The sequence below is a fragment of the Danio rerio genome, chromosome 9 (assembly GCF_049306965.1).
Source record: "Danio rerio strain Tuebingen ecotype United States chromosome 9, GRCz12tu, whole genome shotgun sequence".
Classification (NCBI taxonomy): Eukaryota; Metazoa; Chordata; class Actinopteri; order Cypriniformes; family Danionidae; genus Danio; species Danio rerio.
In genome coordinates this window covers 40,300,215-40,322,408 of record NC_133184.1, presented here as the reverse complement: position 1 = coordinate 40,322,408, position 22,194 = coordinate 40,300,215, and the positions used below count along the sequence as shown (strand labels likewise).

The 22,194-nt window shown below is 35.1% G+C and overlaps 1 protein-coding gene across 4 annotated transcripts in view; it reads right to left on the bottom strand.

Annotated features, from left to right (window-relative positions):
• The window catches only part of snx4 (sorting nexin 4), a 33,211-nt gene extending 11,691 nt beyond the window's left edge, over window positions 1–21,520 (bottom strand). The window contains exons 1-10 of one of the 4 annotated variants that reach the window (XM_073911605.1): window positions 21,426–21,520; window positions 20,162–20,286; window positions 9,572–9,710; window positions 9,000–9,482; window positions 6,709–6,756; window positions 6,230–6,285; window positions 6,070–6,142; window positions 5,823–5,884; window positions 209–274; window positions 52–84 (exon numbers count right to left, since the gene is read on the bottom strand). In XM_073911605.1, coding sequence (XP_073767706.1) covers window positions 52–84; window positions 209–274; window positions 5,823–5,884; window positions 6,070–6,142; window positions 6,230–6,285; window positions 6,709–6,756; window positions 9,000–9,002 — 341 coding nt within the window. In that variant the 5' untranslated portion in view covers window positions 9,003–9,482; window positions 9,572–9,710; window positions 20,162–20,286; window positions 21,426–21,520. 4 annotated transcript variants of the gene reach the window in all.
• Between the last annotated feature and the right edge of the window lie 674 nt (window positions 21,521–22,194).

The window sequence follows — 22,194 nt, the reverse complement described above, 5'->3', positions numbered from 1 at the left end:
AATTAGTTAAAAATAAATGCATATTATAAGAAAATGAAAGTGTTTTTTGACCTTGCGTGCATATCAGCCTGTTGTTGGAGACACCTAAAAACAAAATATGACCCTTTTTAATGTATAATAGGGGCTCTTATAATACAACAGGAGGGTTAATAATTCTGACTTTAACTGCAAGTACATGAGAATGATTCATAAAGCGCAGTGAACTCACGCATCCATGTGGTGTCCGGCGCTCTGCAGCCCATCTCCCATCTCTTTCTCAATGGCGCTCCACTCGCTGTTCAAAACAAACAAAGACCAACACTGAACCAGAGCAGCTGACCGCAGTCAAACAATCACACAGCAGAAGATTTACCCCCAAAAAAGCTTCTCCCAAAAACTGTTTACAGCATGTTTTAAAATATGTGGCTCCCTCAAAATGAGGTGCATTTTTGTGATTGTAACATTGCGAGGAAAAAAATCTAGCACATGGTCTATAAATCACACACTGATAAACTGAATTGCTATCATTCATTCATTTATTCATTTTCCCTCGACTTAGTCCCTCATTTATCAGGGGTCACAATAGCGGAATGAACCGCCAACTAGTGTTGTCGTGATACTGGAATTTAATACCAATTAATACTGACATTATAAAAATGTCCATTTCCCGCTAACATTTAGGCGCGTTTTTAAACACTACTGATTTGCCATTATGTTCACATGCTCAATAAAAATGGGTGTGATTGGCTGTGAAGGTCATCAGTTCACCAAACTCACCACTGTTTACCGAGTGTAGCTACAGATACATGGAGACTAGAGCATTTTAAGGCTGCAAAAATCAGCTAGTCTGTTTATAAGCTGACATACGAGCGATTCGGTGATGAATCGACTGATCTTCACGGCTTTAAAATGCTCCAATGTCCCTGTATCTGTGGTTACACTTAGTAAACAGTGGTGACTTAAATAACTTGCCAATTACATTTTAGGCTTATACAACTCTGATTAATTCCAGCACTTGGTCAAGTTTAGTGGAGTTTAGTATGGATTTAAAGGGACAGTTCACTCAAAAATAAAAGTTCTCATCATTTATTCCCCCTCCCCTTGGTACAAACATGTTTGAGTTTCTTTCTAATGCTGCACACAAAGTAATGCTGTGGGAGCGTAAAGCAGCTATTGTATACTAATTTTTATTCTTTTTAGGGTTTTCAGCTTAGTTTTTTAACATTCTTCCGAAAATCTTCATAAAAGTTTGGAACCAGAGTGCGAGTAAATTCAAGTAAAATAGAAACTGTCATTATTTTTTCAACCATCGCTTTAAGGGCCTACTCACACTATGCCATCTGTCCCGTGCCCAGGCCCGTTTCCCGGATCGTTTGAGAAGTGTGAGTGCGCTGAATCGCGCTCAAGCACGGAGATATCTGCAAATATATTATGACTAGTCATATTCCTCCATTGACTTCCATTAAAAAATATTTGCAGATATCTCTAAATGAGTTTTGACTCGTCAAAAATCCAATTCAAGATATCTAAAACTGTAATTCGACTATTAGTAAATAATTAAGAGATATCTTCAAATATATTTGTAAATATCTCTAAATATGACGAATTAAAGACATCTCCAAATGTATTATGACTAGTAAAAACTCAGTTAGAGATATCTCTAATTACAATTGTGACTAGTCAAAACCCATTTAGAGATATCTGCAAATATTTTTCAATAGAAGTCAATGGAGGAATATGACTAGTCATAATATATTTGCAGATATCTCCAATCTGATTTCGTACTAGTACAATTGCAATTGCAGATATCTCTAATTGTTATTCTGACTAGTCGAATTATAATTATGACTAGTCAAAATATAATTAGAGATATCTCTAAATATATTTATGGAGTCAGAACAAAGATTTAAATGCTAAAAACAGGGTCCCCGCGGGTCCTTAAAAAGTCTTAAAATGTCTTAAATAAAATTTTCGATTTTTAAGGTCTGAAAATGTCTTAAATTCTGTAATTTTCCATAAGGAGGTCTTAAATTTCATGTGGGATCTTAAATCATGTCCGACTCGTCTTATGGCGGCAAATCAATGCCAATATAAATCGAGCGCAGCGGTGATGTTTGCGCGCGAGGAGAAGTGAACCGTGAGCAGATTACAGGTCTACACGCGAGTAAACTACAGCCCGCGAGCGCATAGGGGATCTTCGAGCGCGCTCAACTGATCTACTGTAGCGCGAGAAAACAAGTCCCGCACGCGCACATCATCATCTGTGCGCACGATGGACGCTCTCGCGAGCGAGGTCATGCCTACAGCGCGCGCGCGCGATCAGTTCTCTCCGCTCGCTCGCTGGTTCTTCTCTCTGCTCGCGCAAAACATTTTGGATTTTTGTGAGTCATAGGGCGGGACTTGGTTTACTTGTTATCTCTAACGCTATTGGCTACTCTACCTTTCCGGAAGTTAGCCGGGATTGGACGCAGGTAAGCTAGTTTCCCCGTTAAATAAAAATATATAGGATATCTTATCATAATGTCACAGTGTGAAACTAATAGACTTACTTTCTCAGTAATAATAGGTGAATGAACTTACTTTCAATAATGAGATATTTCTTGTAATAATTAATCTCATAATAATGCCTGTTCTTACCATCATGACCAAGTCATATAATGACATATCAAAATAATGAGATATATTCTTGTAACAAACTTTATTACTTGGGAGAGAAAGAGAGAGTTATACCACGTGGCAAAAGATCTCTCCATTAAACAGAAATTGGGGAAAATATACATTGGCTAATAATTCAGGACGAATAATTCAGACTTTAAATGTGTGTTTTGAACCACTTGATGAAGTTTAGCACCTACATTTAAACTGAACTCAAACCAAACGTGTTCAAATTTATAAAAATCTTTTTTTTTTTCAAAGACTCATTGTCCTTGACTCATTTTCTATGAAGAACAAGTCAGAATAAATTAGATGGACAATAGTATACAAAATAGGCTATACATGCATGCAGTGCATAAAGTACAAAGGTTTATAGTAAATATATTGCCATTATTCTGTTATTCCACTATACAGTTAAAGTCAGAATTTTTAGCCCGCCTGAATAATAGCCCCCTGTTTATTTTTATCCTAATTTTTATTTACTTCAACTGCATATGTGACCTTTAAGATGTGGGCCTGTCGTATAGAAAGTGGTATTTGTATGCCTCTGAAGTGGAATGATGTAATGGATAGTGAGTAAAGCCAAACGAAGATTGTAGAAATTAAATTGTTGCTCAATAGGTGGCGATAAACACCCATCTGAATGTCTGTCACTGTATTCTTTATGTTTGATTGGGTGAATCATTTTTGATTGAAGTCTTTATATGCAGGTTATTCAATCATTAACTAAAAATGAGATTGAAAAATATATATAATATATAGATATATATATTTTACACTGAACTATATTACAAACAATGTTAACAATTATAATAATATACAAAGCTGCACTGCACATATAGTATGCATTGTATGGAAAGATCTAAAACGCAAATAAACTCTTCTGAAGACAATATTTCCTAGAAAGATCATCCCCAAGTGTAATAATGAGCTCTGCTGTTGTGGTTAATAATGAAGTAAAATACAACAAACCAGACAAGTGCTGCACGGACAAATCAAATGGGTTCAGAAAGTGTTACAAGAATGCAAGTCATTATTTTAGAAGATTAATTTTTATTATTTGACTGTTTCTCGAGATTGAATCCTCATAAAGTTCTCAGAAAGTTTCTTATGATTATGACTTGCAAATTGTATATATATTTAACGGCGTGATCTTTTAACCTGCGTCCAATCCCGGCTAACTTCCGGAAAGGCAGAGTAGCCAATAGCGTTAGTGATAACAAGTCAACCAAGTAATCTGCTCACGGTTCACTTCTCCTCGCGCGCAAACATCACCGCTGCGCTCGATTTATATTGGCATTGATTTGCCGCCATAGATTTGCCACGATACTTCACCACATCATTCTGTGTTGACACACTGAACATTTTCCTGTTTTTTTTTTTTTTGTTTGTTTAGGTAAAGTCTTAAATTTTCATTTTAGAGGACTTAAAAAGGTCTTAAAAGGTCTTAAATTTCCTGTTAAAAAATGTGCAGATACCCTGTAAAAAGGCTTGCCATAGAGAGCGCTTCTGAACAGCGCAGCAGCGATGACGTAAGCGTGCCGAGGCCCGATATGGTGTGAGCGCGGGCCGTCGGGGGAGACGGGAGGGGGGACAAGCGTGCTTTGGCCCGGTTCGAGGCAACTGTACCTGGTGTGAGTACGGCCTAAGAGGGACTGCAAATGTACATTAAGACCTGAAATCTGAGGTAAGTACAATTTTTTATTTATTTTATTATTTATTTTGAAAGTCACCAAGGCTGCATTCACAATCATTTACTCACCCTCCACTTGTTACAAACCTGGTTGAGTTTCTTTCTAATGCTGCACACAAACAATGTAATGTTTGGGGCGAGGACGCAACCATTGTATAGTATTTTTTTGTTCTTTCTAGGGATTTCAATAGCTATTTTTTTTCAACATTCTTCAAAATATCTTCATTTGTGTTCAACAGAAGAAAGAAATCCATAAAATTTTCAAACTAAAGCGTGAGTAAATTAAAGTAAAATAAACACTTTCATTCTGCGGTCAACCATCTCATTCATTTGGATTTAAAATCTAAGGTTTGCACATTTTTTTGTAATTTTGTTATTTATTTTGAAAAGGGGCCGCGTGATGGCGCAGTAGGTGCACTGTCGCCTCACAGCAATAAGGTCGCTGGTTCAAGCCTCAGCTGGGTCAGTTGGCATTTCTGTGTGGAGTTTGCATGTTCTCCCGTGTCCCGTGTGGATTTACTCCGGGTGCTCCGGTTACCCCCACAGTCCAAAGACATGTGCTAGGTAAATTGGCTAAGCTAAATTGTCCGTAGTGTATGTGTATGAATAAGAGTGTATGGGTGTTTCCCAGTACTGGGTTGCAGCTGGAAGGGCATCCGATGCTTAAAACATGTGCTGGATAAGTTGGCGGTTCATTCCGCTGTGGCGACCCCCGATTAACGAAGGGACTAACACGAAAAGAAAATGAATGATTGAATTTTGAAAGTCACCAAGGCTTCATTTACAATACTCAATTATCAAAAATATAGCAACATGTAATAACATGCTGATGTATCACTATGATGAATCAATGATGAAAACAGTTGGACTGCTTATCAATTTTGGAGAAAAGTGACACATTTTTTCATTCTTTGATTAGTAAAATATCCAAAAGTGCAGCATTTATTTAATATATGATTGTTGAATAAAAATTCACGTTTCTACAGTCACCGTAGATCAATATAAAACTATTTGCTGATCTTTTTATCTTAAAAAAAAAAAATATATATATATATATATATATATATATACATACAAGTGTGTGTGTGTGTGTGCGTGTGTGTGTGTGTGCGTGCGTGCGTGCGTATGTGTATATATATATATATATATGTGTATATATATATATATATATATATATATATATATATATATATATATATATATATATATATATATATATACACATATATATATATATACATATATATATATATATATATATATATATATATATATATATACACATACACACGCACGCACGCACACACACGTATGTACACAAACTCTTTTTAACAAGACTTATCTAATTGTATAATATTATGTAAGCATGGAGGATATATGGAAAAGTGGACATTCTGCAAAACATCTTTTTATTTTTTCCACATATTTTTTTAATTCATGTGGGTTGCAATATAATTAATTCATATGCAAGCACACGCTTTTAAAGAAAACATACCTAAAAACTCTTCCATAGTTTCCATGGACTTTGTAGACACCATAAAAGCGATCAGCTGCTCTCTAAAGGGAAAAAAGAACTATTATTAAATACTTAGCCTAATTAGTTTTCTCATTTTAAGGAAAGGGGACACATTTAATTGTATTAGATTCCTTTCATCATCCTACCACATGACTTATTTACTTAGACTGGGCATTTGCTGGACTGAACTTCTATTTTCTGCGTATTCGACTGTGTTTACACTCACCGCCCGAACTCTCAGCAGCTGTGAAACAACAGCCTGCAGCTCATCTCCATAGTGTTTCATTTCTGCAAACCTCCTGAGAAACACACACACACATACAGGTCAACATAAGCCAACAAACAGCGCAGCCATTTCTTTACGCATTTACAAAACTGCGACTTACTTGTCAGGATTCTTTACTCTGAACGTGGCATTTAACGCCTTTATTCTGGAGTCGGCCTATAAGGTGAACAAAATCCAAATGTTAATGGACGGATCCATATTTGGGGTTTGTTTGTTCAGATGTAAAGCAGGATTACAGCCACTCCTTACAACAGTCACATTTTCAAATGACTGAGATCAGATAAACACTGTAATATGGCAATAATAACGTACACTAACATAAAACACAGCTACTCTGGTTTGATCCAGAGCGATCTAACAGACTTCCTGCGCCTGTTTACTTAAACTGATAACAGATTCCTCACTGCAGTAGCACTTCAGTCACTTAGCACCCCCTTTCTGAGATCAACACATATTTAATCAGCTTCATATCAACATGCGAATACTGACCTATGGGGAGAAGCGATATATAAACAGCAGAGCCATGTGTAAAGGTTTAAAGAGAGAAAGAACCCGGTGAACTGGAAAGTGCTGATATACCTTCGCCTGAAATCCTGTCTCGAATACGGTTTCCTTCCAAGCTTTTTCCTGTGGGGCAGAGAAAGGATGCGATTTCTGACACTGACAAGGGGCATTATCAGCATGAAAAGCCAGTTAAAATATTGCTGCTTTTCTTTATATGCTAAAAACCAAGTGGGCTATTAAATCTGATGTACTGAAGATATAGTTCACTCAAAAATGTTAATTCTGTCATCAATTACTCACCCTTTACTTGTTTCAAACCCTTTATGATGTTCTTTCCTCTGCTGAACATAAAGGAAGTTATTTTGAAGAAAGCTGAAAACGTGTAACCATTGACTTCCATAGTATTTGTTTTTTCGACCATGGAAGTCAATGGTTACAGGTTTTCTGCTTTCTTCAAAATATGTTCTTGAGCGTTCAATGGTAGAAAGAAACGCATAAAGGGTTTGAAACTACTTAAGGGACAGCAAATAGTGAGTGAATTTTCAGTTTTGGTTGAACTATCCCTATAATTCAGTTCAGGTATTTAAATTCACACACACAAAAAGGCTAGCAATAGGTTTGCACTACCATTGCAAAGTTTGTGATTGGTAATGACTTATTTAATGAACGCTTTATTCAGCCTTTCACAATCTTTTAAATGCTCTATTACATATATTTTGAACACACATAGAGTGGGTTTGCTCTCGTGTACATCAGAGATTGTATTTTTTTATTTGTATTTTCGTATAGGTTACCTCTTTTTGGAGTTAACAAGAAGCGTAAGATGTTGTTTTATAAAGCTGTTCTGGAAAGCATTGTTAGATATAATTTGATTTATTTATTTTGAACAGAAATATCAGACATAAAAATTCTTTAACAAAAAATACATTTCAACATGGTCGAAATGAAGTGGGATGGAGCACAAGCTTAATATGGTATCACAGTGTGGTTTGGCAACCTATCTGTACAGTGTTAATCTAAGGTGATGCATCTCTTAAAGACAGGATGGAGAAGTGTTGGGCATGATGAATATTTGAAACCTCAAGTTTTCCTTGAGAATTGCATCCTTAATTAGGTGGAAATGATTCCGAATGATCCAACTGATTTTTTTGTTTCCACATTACGAACTGCTTCCCTCTGGTAAGAGAAATACAGTAGAGTCCCTAAGTGTAGGTTGAATCGATATAAGAAATCCTTTGTACGAGTTTCAGTGGATATACTTAACAAGAGTTTATATTAATTAGCATTATAATCATAGTAACTCCGGTATTTTGTATTGTTTTTATTGTTTGTTTTTATGGTACGTCTGCAGCAACATAACAAATTTCCTGTCAAGGACAATAAAGTTTTACTACTACTATTACATCAAAGATGAAAACCATGTAGCAATCAAGGTTTCCACAAAATGGCAAGAAGAAAATTTCAGTGTTTCAAAATAATATGAGATGTTTCTTAAACACTAAATCAGCATATCATAATGATTTCTGAAGCAGTGTGACGCTGAAGACTGAAGTAAAGCTGAAAATTCAGCTTTATTATAACAAGAATAAGTAACATTTTTATATTTACATTACAAAAAGGAACCAAAAAGACCAAATGTAATATTTTACAACAATGCTCATTCGCTACATGCTTGAGTAAATGCAGCACAAAACACTTTCAAAAACAGTTTTTTTTACAAACACCAAAGTTTTTAACGATTTATGTTGAGTAATCAAGAAATAAATCATCTTTATTAATTCATAAATTCGGCTGCACAGTGGCGCAGTGAATAGCTCTTTTGCCTCACAGCAAGAAAGTCGGTGGTTCGAACCTTGGCTGGGTCAGTAGACTTTTCTGTGGGGAGTTTGCATGTTCTCCCCATGTTGGGGTGAGTTTCCTCCGGTTTCTCCCACAGTCCAAAGACATGTGGTACAGGTGAATTGGGTAAGCTAAATTGTCCGTAGTGTATGTGTGTGAATGAGTGTGTATGGATGTTTCCCAGTGATGGAACATTTCTAATTCTACTAGGCTGTCATTTAATTTTAATAATAATAAAAAAATAAACTAGTTATATTCTACTATATTTCACCTATAATGGAAATAAAAATTACAGATCTACAGATCTTTAACCATAAAACAAAGAGGTCCTATTTTACCATTTTTAAAAGATATAATACAATTTTCAGATGGTCACAGAATACTTAAAACACTAAACATAACATCTGTAGGATTGAGAGGACATTTGAAGATTTTTTATCATGCTCTAACTGCAACATTTCACACTTAAAGAATAAATACACCCTTCACTGAAGGGATAGTTCCCCCAAAAATGAAAATGTACACACCATTTTCTCACCCTCAAGTGGTTCCAAACTTTTCTGCGTTTCTTGTTTTTGCTAAACAAAATAAAACATTTTGAAAAATGTTAGAAACCATTGACTTGCTAATAAATACTATGGGATTCAATGGTTACCAACATTTTTCAAAAGATCTTCCTTTGTGTTCAACAGAAGAAAAAAACTCAAACCGGTTTGTGACAAGTGAAGGGAGAGTAAATGATGACAGGATTTTCATCTGCAAAGTGACTACAAACTAAAGACATTTTAAATGAACTGGTATATTCTTTATACAAGAAGACTACACCCTTTTGTTCATCAGTATAAGCGAGTTATCTCTACCTCAGTGAGAAACAAATAGAAGATATTGTCCCTGGCCAGGACTGGATGTGAAGCCACTCGCAGCAGGAAGTTCTCTAGTCCAACTCGACGCCTCTCCACAAAGTCAGGGTCCATGTTGTCTGCCGAAAGCTTGTGCCAAACAAATTCCGCCTGTTGCACAAAGTATGAGTTACAGTTACAGCATATGAATGCAAATCGCATTTACAATCGGCAGAGGCCAAAGCATCTTGTTTGCATACCCGTTTTTCAGGCAAAGGTGGAACCACCACAAACGGATAAGTGACTAACAAATAGTTTCTAAGGAGCTCAAACTCGCTGTAACGCCTCCAGAGAGAATCTGGGACAGGACTGGTCCCTTCTGATGCAGCATCCACCGGTCTGAAACACAGAGATTAAATCAGTCAGTTGTTTTTGCGTTATTACGAGCAAATTCGTACTTCCGGTTTGAAACAAATTTTTGAAGCTGCGTCACGGCCATAAGATCTTAGCATGTATTCTAGCATGTAGACTGACTGTCTGTGACGTCTCTGAGTGTGCTGCATTCATTCATGAGAAAGACTTGGTTCAAACCAATCAGCGCGCTCTATTGTGTATGCGGTGCAAGTTTATTAATATGCATAGTAACTTCCAAGACTGCTTTTACCTGTACAGTGTTCAGACAGCACAGAGACGCCACGTTGTGTTGCCAAAACAAATGGGAGAAGAAGAATTGTTTGGAGATACGGGTTGTCAGTGTTGCTTTTATAATTTGCTGCAAGGAAGATTTTTGTTTTCATTTTCCCTCTATGAGAGCGCAGCTGGACTCACGTGTGGATTACAGTGCACGCGACAACAATACATGTCTAAGGAACATTTTTTACCCGAGAGCTTTTCTCATCTGGAAATGCTGAAATACGGATTTGCAGCTTGTCTCCTTTAATAAAGACGCGGCCCCAGTTGGTGTTGATTGTCCTGTCTCTACAGATTTGGTAAGTAAGCGATCAGTGGTCTTTGTTTGTTTATTCAAATGGCAAAGTTAGTTCGTATCGTTAGCAGTACTCTTTCAGTGTTTAAAGACAGACCTTAGTCAAATGATTTCTCAGTAAGTTACTAAGTTTACAGTACGTTAATATCACTACAATACTATAGACTGAAAGATCTGCTGTAAATGCTGCTCTCCGAGTGTAAACATGTAAACACTGAAATCAAACTATTACCTTTGTGTAGGATTTTCGTCACATTTTGTGACAGGAATAACACACGGCTTTTTGATGCTACCTACCGAGTGCATCTAAATTACAGAGAAATGCTGAGGGTATCAAACATTAAATTAAAAATACACGCTTACAGCAGTTCATCGAATCAAATATCTCATTTGTCACAAGGGGCATAAATGAAATTCCTGAATGAAAGAGCCAAACAGCAGTTAAAGTCCACCATTTAATAATTAGTCAAATTATTTGATTGCTGATGTCCATGTAAACAGTCACTGTCTTTCTCCTCTGCGTCTGTGTGTTTGTTTTGCAATCAGTGCAAGCCCAAACAGACACTCCCCATTTTTATGCTAATGTTTATGCACCTTCCCTCTTTCCCTCCTCCGACACTCCCCCCTAAACAGAGCTGGACACTCCCACTTTCCTGACTTTTTCCAAACCAGAAGTCTGAAAACACCCTGCTGAAACAGGAGGGTTTTGTGACCCTTGAAAGTAATTTTTTCAGGGTTTTTGCAGGATTCACAAAGTCAAAATTAAGACTTTAAGACCTTTTTATTTAAGACCATTATGAATGAAATTTCAGACTTCTACAGGGCAAAGGCTTAAGGATTTTTTTTTACTTGCCCCATTTAAATTCAATTTCAGTTATTTCTTAGCCATATATTTTAAATTGTGTGCCAAAACAAGCAGTCTAATTATATACATATATTTATTTTATTAGCATAACCTTTCTTTAAAAAAATGTAAGTTTTAAAAACTATGATGAACTTATTTTAATCACAACATACATTTCTGCATAAATGCATGGAGAACTTTAACAAATGAATGTAATGAAGTCAATTTAACCATATTGGTACAGAGAGTAATACATTTTACTTTTATTAGATGGACTGTTGGTTGTACCAATTATGAAGCTTTACATGGACCAAGGAAAATAAACACCCTTTTTGAAAGTATTTAAGACATAAAACACCATTTTTCAGTGAATTTAGGACTTTTTAAGCCCTAAATTTTAGTTTTTGATAATTAGGACAGGGTCAGCAGGGTGGCTCGGTGGTTAGCACTGTCACCACATAGCAAGAAGGTTGCTGGTTTGAGTCCCGACTGGGACAGGAGGCATTTCTGTGTGGAGTTTGTATTTTTTCCCTGTGTTCATGAGGGTTTCCTCCAGTTTCCTAGTACTGGGTTGCAGCTGGAAGGGCATCTGCTGCGTAAATCTTAAGCCAGAATAGTTGGCAGTTCATTCCGCTGTGGTGACCCCTGATAAATAAGAGACTAAGCCAAAGGAAAATAAATGAATGAATAAAGACATTTTAATAATTAAGATCCAGCAGAGACATTGTTTTTACCTGCCAATTTAGCTCAATTACATTCAGAGGCATAATAAAGAGTGAGACCTGTATTTTAAGACTTTATTTTTAACTGTAAAAACTTGTTTTAAAATGCCCATTAAAAATGCCCACACTTACAGTATAATTGTTTTTAAGAGAATAAAAGTAAATATGCTCTGTTACCTTTTGTTGCAGTATGCTTTATGCCTAGTTCAGACTGCGTGATTTTAGCCCTGATTTTGGCTCGCCGACAGGTTTTGAGAAATCGCCGACAAATGCCTGAAATCACAGGCAAATTGCTGCTCGTGCACGTGAGTGACAATCACACAGTATAAACGATCAAAGACGCGATCTGAGAGAATCGCCTATGAGTCGCCGATGCCTGTGAGATATTTGGCGTGCTAAATATCTGGAGCTGTCTGCGATTCAAATCATGTCGTGTGAATTGAGTTTTGACTGAAAATAACATCGGCGATCGCCTACAGCCAATGAGAGAGCAGCTTTCACTTGTGTGTGCGTGTGTGTATACCTGCTGCAGGCCAGCGGGAGGCTGGGGGAGAAGTTAAAAGCGCTCTTTTTCGGTGTATTTGGACCAACGAAATGGAGGGAAAACTAGTGGAGGTTTGACAGGACTCAGGAGCAACCGTGTCTGTTTGACGTTTCATACAGAAAGAAATTAGTTTATTATCAATGTTGAGGAGAAATGGCTAATTCCCTTTAAACCCAGGTGAGCAAACATGTACATGTTCTACCCCATTAAAGGCTTCTTTCTTATTATGTAGTTAATAACAAAAGATAGGCTATACTACGTGTTTTTGGCTGTGAGACGTAGTTTGGACGAAGTTGTCGGCGATTCTCCCTATAGTAAAGTCATGCAATGTGAATGTCTATGTCGCCGAACCATCTTGCAGTGTAAACAAAGCAGCGACGAAACTCTAGCCCAGATAGTCAAGCAGTGTGAAAACATCTGTGACACGACTAGTTGGAAAATCATGCAGTCTGAACTCGGCATTAGTGTTTTGAGAAGCGGTAGGTAATAGTTTTGCATTGTAATGACTGTCAAGACTTAATTTGAATAAAAGAATTTGGACAATATATGCATTAGGGCCGCACAACATTGAAAAAAAAAAACAGACACTGCAATATCTTCTGCAATTTAGATTGCAATATCAATATAATTTCTCAAGATAAAATTTAGCAACTCTATTCAGAAAGAAATCATCATTTTACTTTGACTGGGACGATTGGGATTTTGTAGGTCTAAAATATATAAAATGATCCAAAAATATATCAAAAAAATTATTTAAAGCACAGATGAAAACAACAGAACAATGCTAAAAATAAAACAAACAGCACTTTATGGTTTGCGGTGGAGCTTAACAGTATTAAAACAACATTCAAATTTAAAAACACATCAAAATAAAAATGAAAAATATCTTTCACACTATTAAATTAGGGTCAAACTTTGTAATCAAATCAAGTGCTCAGAATGGTACATTAATTGTTTGTGATATTGGCCTAAGTGTGTATTTTTTGTGAGCGGGTTGCTGCTGTTACGGGGATGGGGCGGAGGATCGCGATGCCAGTTCAGCAACGTGATGTCTATCTGCCATCAGCGATGAACAATGGCATCGTCTATCGACCCAACTCTATTCAAACAAAATAAGAAAATCAAAATGTTCAAAAGCAATTAACAAGCCAGTTGTAAGGTAATAAGAAAAAATACACTAGGAATAAGTGTTATAATACTTATTTTAAGACTTTCCTTTCTTTACTAAAGCCTACGTAAGTTTTCTTATAGTGTATAATTATCTTACGGGGCTAGCTGTATCTTCTTAAATCGTTCATTTCTCGTATTTAGATGATTTTTATTAATTTTTTTTGTAGTGTGGTGTATATTTTGAACATTAAAAACACTTTTATATTGAAATGTGAGCTTGAATAACAGTTAAAGCTCATTTCTAAATAAACCTAATCTGAAATAAACACAGCAGAGATCTGCGGTTTCAAGTTGCGGTACTAGCTAAAGGACACAATTCAATTTAAGGGCCTTTTCCAAACTTATGCCAAGGGTTTAACAGTGCTGGTTGAATTCCCAGTGCATGAAGTTCTCAGTGCTGCTAATTTAAGAGCATTACTCCACTAAATCACACTGCAGTGCAGGAGCATGCATGTGAACTCTCAAACATTAATTAAACATCTCTGCAGGGTCAGCACTCAGCACTTATTGTGCAATAATGAGGTATTCCATTACTTTTTTCACCAATGAGTTTCAATGACTTTTCCAGCCATGACTTTAGTTACAGTATACAGTAGTCAACAGTTGAAGTGGATTAAAAACTTTCATTACAGTGGTCCTAAAACTATTAAACAACACTCATGCTTTTCTTACATACACTTCAAATGCTGACTAAACGTAAAAAAAAGTCTGTTAATTAACAGTTTCCAAATTTTTGAATCACAAGTGTTTATTAACGGTTGGGAATTGCATTATGGGATAATGAGCTCTGCTTTGTAAACTTTCAATGTTGAAAATTCAACTCTACAGTTCAACAAGGTGACTTTTACTGACATTTTAGTAGGTTGAAATAATACGATTTATAAATAACACAAAAAACTAAGTCTGTAAAATATGTAGTGCTATGTGCAATTTTAATTGTGCAAATATTAAATAATAAATAAATAATGCAGTGTTTATGGGGAGTGTAAGTTATAAGGAGAGTGTGGGGGGGTGTACGAAAAATTTGTCAGAGGAAAGATTAAGGTCTGAATGCAATTTAAAAGCATAAATAAACGGGGAAAAGAAATATGACTCACAAAATGCAAAAAAAAAACTGCTAATTTACGAATATTTTATGAAAAAAATTGTTTATTTGAAGATCAGTAATTTATTAATTAATATTCAGCAATTATGCATTAAACTAATATATTTTAAACTCTATATATATATATATATATATATATATATATATATATATATATATATATATATATATAAACATTTTTTTTTATTTATAATATCCATCCATTCTGTGAAAAGTAAAATGTATAAAGATTTCAATTAAATATTATCAGTCCTGAAAACATTTATCTTGCTTATTTTGCTCAAATCAATGTTTTGAAATGAGGTTTTCTGAGATTTCAGGACTGTTGGTGTACTGAACATTGTGATTAAGGCTGAAAAATATATTGTTTCAGCATCGATGTTGCAATGTATATGTCTGTAATAGTCACAGGATATGCAACACTGAGTTGGGGTTATAATTGATTTCTTAGGATTATATTATTAATACAATAAAGACTAAACAGTGTTAATTAATGTTACTCAATTTCTTTAACATAATTAGGCATAGGACAATAACCATTATTATGGTACACCGCTGAAAAAAAAAGTCACGGTTTTAAAACTGCCGCTCCTACGGTATATATATATAAAAAAAAAACACATTTATTAAGTTTTTTTTTAGGACAACAGTATCTCCAGAAGAAAAGATCTCAAAAAATTTCATTTTAAATTGTAAAGAAATGTGTGCTTATGCTAAGATAGGGCTGTTTTTCTCCCTTTTCTCACTTTGTCCTAATCAAGGGCAAGCTGAGGGGGTGTTTTTTAGCCTAACTGTCCAAATGTATCTTTCTTCGTTTCTAAATGCTACCTCCTAAGATCGGTCTCCCCTGAAAAGTTGTTTGTGATGTTTCGTATATGGTCTGGGGGGTCCAATCTCGCTATACGAAAGTGTAGTGACAAATAAATTGAATTGAATTGAATAAAGAAATCTGTTTTAGAAACAAGCAGAAGTAAATAATTCCTTTGAATTATTTAGCCTGACATGTTTACTGCTCCAAAATATTATAAATGTGTTTTAAATTGCGTTTCAAGGGGAAAAAGTTTTTGTTTTTCACCCAGACATTTTAAAATAATATATTTTAGAGCAGTTATCACAATATCGCCAAATCTGATATTTTTATCCAAGGTTATCATACTGTCAGAATCTTATACCGGCCCATGCCTAATCTGAAAACTGTTTGATTAATAAAAACCATAAAGAACTGCTTATTTCCTTTTTGTCTTTGCTCTATTGTAATGATTCTTGCCATTTTAATTTTTATACATGATTCAAACCCTTACAAAATCAACCCAACCAATCTAAAAAAATGATTTTTCACAAATAGAGCTATTCAAGACAATTGGTGAAATTGATTATATCACAATATATATCCCAGCAAAACTAAATATCGCAATGTCAGATTTTTCCAATATTGTGCAGCCCTATTAGAGACACAGAGAACGACATGGGGGGGGAACACTGAAAAAAAAAAAAATGGGGAGACTCTGAAATAAGAGCCGAACTTCCAAGCCTCCAAGGAAGAAATGGGAGTACATAATGTCCTCCATGCTAATAATCCATGATGAAATCAAAGCACAGGGAAGGTGCCCATTGGCTGGAAGGCATTCCCCACTCAGACTGTACAACTTCCCCCAAGATCAGTGGCACCAAACTACTCTCTAAAGCCCAGTGTGTGCATGTAGAGCCTTCCACATGCGCCTTTAAAAAAAACATCTGCTTCCTTTTATGGGAATGAGCAACAACACAGCACTGTTGAGATATCTCCACATTCACAGCTTCAGGAATTTTTATGCTAATGCAAGCATACTGTTATGTTAAGGTTAGGTATTGATCTTGTATGCTGTTCCTAAAACTCGTCACGTACCGTTTGTGCCACACACATGAATGGTATCTCAAATCACGTGGCCTGTTAGCAGAGGAATGCCATTACTTTTCCAAGCAATCAAACTTGTGATTTGCCTTGTGGGACAATAAAACATGCAAATAAAACCCGAGCCATGGAGAGCATAATATCTTTGCAATGACCCAAAACACTCTAACAACCATAGCGATGTGTTAAAAACTGTAGAGGATAGTGCTAGCAACAACAAGATCAAAGGATCAGTTCTCAAGGGATGCATGACATGGATCTTTGCAATATAAGGCCACTGTGGTAAAATCTCGAGTCCCCCCTTGGAATCGAGTCCGCTTAGGACCCCAAGGGACCGTCTGTGGTGAATGTCTGATCAAAAGCTATTATTGTTATACCTTGTGTGGATAGTCAGAGCTGCATTAGCTTGTTGTAGCTAGGTAGTTAACAGCAGATGTATGATTATGCTATCAGATAAAGGCTAACTAAACAATACAAAAGATAAATGTACAATGTACATCCTACATTTTTAGTTTTGCAATAGATATTGTGATATGAATACAAGTTATCTAGATGCTAAATAATTAAGAAAAAAATTGTCCTTTTAGATTGATTGGGATGATTCTGTAGGGGAGTGCACAAATTATAATAACAAAAATCTACAAGCATAGATAAATTCAATAAAGAAAAAGATACTAATTAAATAAACACTGCCTTATTGTTACCCAGGGAGTCAAAATGTATTCAGGTATACAGTAATTGAATAATCAAATGTAAAATAATACTGCATAGTCTTCGTTTTATAAACAATTCAAAAACGTTTATTATTATTAATTTTTCTAAGCGACAAATGGAACAATTTCTTACGCCTGAATGATTTATAGCCCTCACACAGTCACAGGGCTGAAAAACACTGTAATGGTCATTGAAACGCTTTTTAAATTATATAAATTAGAACATGACCGCACAGAAAATAGTTGTAATACTGTACTTACAGTATTGTTGTGGGAGTTTCTAGAAGGTCTAAGAGCTCAATTGTCTAGCACAGGTGTGTCTGATTGGGGTTGGAGCTAAAATCTGCAGGACACTGGACCTCTAGGACCAAGATTGAGAACCCCTGGTTTAGAATATACGTTTTTACATTCTGATTTCAACACCTAATTATTAAAATAACTATAAATATAATAAATATTCTTAAGAATAAAATATTATGTGTTCTTTAAAGAGAGTGTATTTGCATTATGATGCTATTATACTGTTATAAAATGAGTGGCATAAAATGGTCTTAAAATAATAATAATATACAATAATATAACAATAATATTATTTATTGCAATAAATGTTGGTGTAAAATATCAGACAACAAAATAAATCAGATATTTTGACAGACCTTTTTGTGACAACATTACCCTGGTGTAACTCTATCTGCCAAATATATAAATTTACAAGTAGATATAAAAAATAAATAAATCAAAGCCATGATTACCAATAGCAACATGGTATCTAGCAACTTTGTATATTGAAAAAAAAAAGAAAAAAAAAAAGGACGGTACAAAAAAACAAGTTTGAAAACGTCTTGGTTCCAGACAGTGATTTTATGATGTTGACCACTAAATACTGTTTTGAATCATGTGATAATATGTTACTGCACTCTGGCCAGCATGCGTGATTGGCCCTGCTGGAAACACAGACAAAGCACATCTGCCTGAAGCGCTGACTCAACACCCTCACCAGAATGACACGTCCCACTTTCCAGCGCAAAAGCTTGGGCAGGATGACGGAGAGGGGTGAAACAGAGAGGTGAAAGTGACACTTCTGCTGCTTGTCACTTCCTTTGCAGCGGGATACTTCTGTTTAGTTTTTATTTGATGTAGAAAGAAGATGTTAACGTGACAGATCCAAACACAGGAAGAAGAGGTCTAGTGTAAACATAAGAGTATGAAGTTGACTTAAAGAGAGGAAATCCGATGGTCTAGCAGTACGATTAGTAATTTTTTTATTTATTTTTTTTTGTTGACATTTTTATTCGATATTAGCAGGAAATATTTACAATCTTCTTTCCAACATTACACTGTAAATGAATTATTGCTGCCTTCAATTTATTAGTTGAATCAAACTAATTTTTCTAGTCATCTCAACCTACATCAATCAAGTTGATAAAGAATATTACATTAAACTTTGTACAACTTTAAAAAAATTGTTGAATTAACTTATTAAAAAAAGCTAAAGAAACATAAAAATATTTGTTGTCTTGAATTTTTGTTATTAAAAATAATGGCGTACAATTAGAATTTGACAGCAAAAGCAGATCATAAGCAATAAGAACAATAATATTATAAATGCAATAATACACAACAAATAAGTAAATAAATGAAACATTTTTTAAAGGAAAATAATTAATAAATATAGAAATAAACTAATAAAAAACAAGATGCCATCTTATACCATCAATATTGGTAAATAAATTGGTTAAACAGTCATAACAGCTGGAAAAGCACACAGCAGTAAACCCCTATGAGTTTGTATTAAATAAAAGAACTCATACGGTAGTTTCTGAGCTGGTACAGTGGGCTGTGACTGTTTTATTTTGCATGTGTGAGCATAGTTCATTCGCAAAGTCGATGTGTAAACTTGCTTTACCTACAGCAGATTATCCATATTCACAACTATAGTCTTTGATTATAATCAAACTTCTGCTGATGTTGTTACAGACTATAAAATGTTTACATATGCATAAACCTGCATTATCATGTCAGGAAAGGAACAGATGCAATACTAGTAACATGGTTGGGTTTATGTTTCTACTGCACCACCTGAAAAAACAGTTTTTTGGTGAAAACTTGCTTTTAGTATTAGTTTACCAACAGTTTAAATGGCATGCCAATAGAAATTCCTTAAACCTGGTTATTTATTGGGTGGTTAATGCATAGAAAATGATTAAAGTCTGTCACCAAAGAGAAGTCTGATCATTCACAGGAAGATTCATTTATCAAGATTAACCGATAAACTGATGATTAACTGACTGGCTAAGCAGTTTTCAATCAGTAGTTGCTAGTAAAGTTTGGAAATAATAAAAAAAAAAAATGGAAAGACACAGAATTAACGTGACATTTCGATGAAAAACGACTGAAATGGTATTGGACTGTATTTTTTTTACTGTGTAGATAGATAGAGAGAACTTCCATTTTATGCTAACATGCAGTGACTACTGTAAATAGTCAATACATAAGTTGATCCACAGATAGAAATAAAATTTGTAAACATCAAAATCAATGTAAACAACGAAAACATTGAAATTAATATGCATTTAACCTTTAAAAAAATGTTTACCCAAAAAAAGTGGTCCCACTTTATATTACGTATCCTTTACTACTATGTTCTTGTATCAAAATGTAAATACAATGTATTTAATGTTTTCATACAGTATTGAAAAACACTTCTGGTGCTATTGAGGTGGCATATATGGGTAGGGTTAGGGACAGGTTTGGGGGTCTGGGTAGGTTAAAAATTAGGTTAAGGTGTAAGGGAAAGACCAACAGTGTAATTATAAACGTAATTACAGAAATTAATTACAGATGTAAATTAAATGCATTAAAGTGAAACCTCCTACCTCGTCTCTATAAGATACACTGTATAAGTCTCCTGCATGTTGACTGCATTCTTCCCGGTCCTCTTCTCTGCTTCAGCCACACTGATTTCCATCTTCTTCAGAAGACTTGTCCCTTTTTCAACCATCTAGAAAAAAATTGGGTCCAGAAAAATCAGAGTGTTAAATATGCATGTTATCACTGCAGCATTTCAACGTAAAAAGAGTTCACAGAAACAGATATTTCTAAAAGCATGCTCAGCCTTTTCGGAAGATAACAGATCATGATGTGTCTGCCTTGAAGGTCTTGGGAAAACAGTTTCTCTCCTGTGTTAACACATTTCCAGGTTAAACAGGAATGTTTAAACGTATCAAACGTTTATATAATTTGTGAAAATTGCCAAGAGTTTTCAATTTATATCTCTGTCCTGAATCAGGATGTATTAAAGGCAACACATCTTCTAGTCCTAAAAGTTATCCTAAAATAATGTGCTCTTCAGAAGCATTCACATGTTTGGGTATATAGTTCAATGCTAAATGTTTTCCCACATACTCTGCTAAAATAATGAGATAAACACTTTTAATAAACACAAGCCACTAGTTAATGAAATGTCAGTGCTATGCCAAATCGTTTTAGGTGTGAAGGATAGAGGTTCGTATTTTTTTCATAAAGAAAACTAAATTTAATTAGTTTATATAAATTATTAAAAACACCGTTATGATTATTTTATTTCTGAATAGTACTTTAAATAGTTAATATTGGAAGGTACTGAATACTTTGTACCGTGTTTCAATAATCAACAATAAAATCATAAAATTCATTCAAGCATGGAGCAGTAAAGAGATTCAAGCACTGGTTAATATAACACATGGACTATATAACATCAAGCTACACTTCTAGACTTGAGCACGTCAAAAGATGCGAGTTGACACATCAGATGAGTGTGAGATGAGTGTGTGTGAGATACTGGGTGTTTACAAACTACGTGGCAAAGGCTTTGCATTGACAGCATTTAGTAACGCTGCTTACATTGCCTAATATACAGACATTATTTATATAATTCTGAAACATTATGACAAAAAACAACAATATGCACCTAGCTAATGTAAAATATTCGTAAAATCAATTGATATTTTAGTAACGTTAGTACTGTTATTGCCATTCATGAGCCAAAACAAAACACTGAACACTGAGGTCCCGTACAGATCACGAGCTCATCCGCGCGACATCCACAAAACAGCACAATATCGGCCACGCGGTTTAAAGAGATTCAGCTACAGGTTTTACCGTGTTCTTTAAGTTGTTCTGTGACTCCGACGGAGTCAGGTCTGTGTTTCCAATCACCGCTATATCCTCGCTTCCTGAATCCGCCATGGTTTACCGTCCCGCGCTTGCGCGTTGCCCACTTTCACCGTTTCACTGAGTCTGTGCGCGTGCACGCGTGCGTGACATATAGAGTTAACCATTAAATACAATAAATACAAGAAAAGCACATGGAAATTATAAGACTTGTATAAATATTCAATACAAACTATATTTGACCATGGGCGTAGATTTTGCATGGACCGAGGGGACGCTTCCACACCAACATCGACCGACCTCTGAAAAATCCCCACTAATACTTTAATTTGCGCTGTCAATATTAAAATAGACATGCAAACAGGGTCAAATCACATTTATTTTTATTTATACCTATATATGAGACAAGTCTTTATTAAACTCTCTCTTTATCAGTTAATAAACATTCCTTTAACATTATACATTTTAATTTAATAAATTGCATGAAGAGAGGATTAATTAATTATATTTTAATAGCATTATTATTAATATTATTATACAATTTGGAGGGTATTATTATGTAATTTGGGGGTTGAAATCACCAGTCCCCACCAATGTCAAGAGCAAACCTTGCATTTGACTCCGTTATTGGTGTTCAGAAATGTTTATATAAACTATAAAAAGACTTATTTAATGATTTCTGCGGATTATTGTTATTTTCTGTTTGCATCACACATTTACATTAATGTTAAACCAAATATTTGATTGTATTACACAT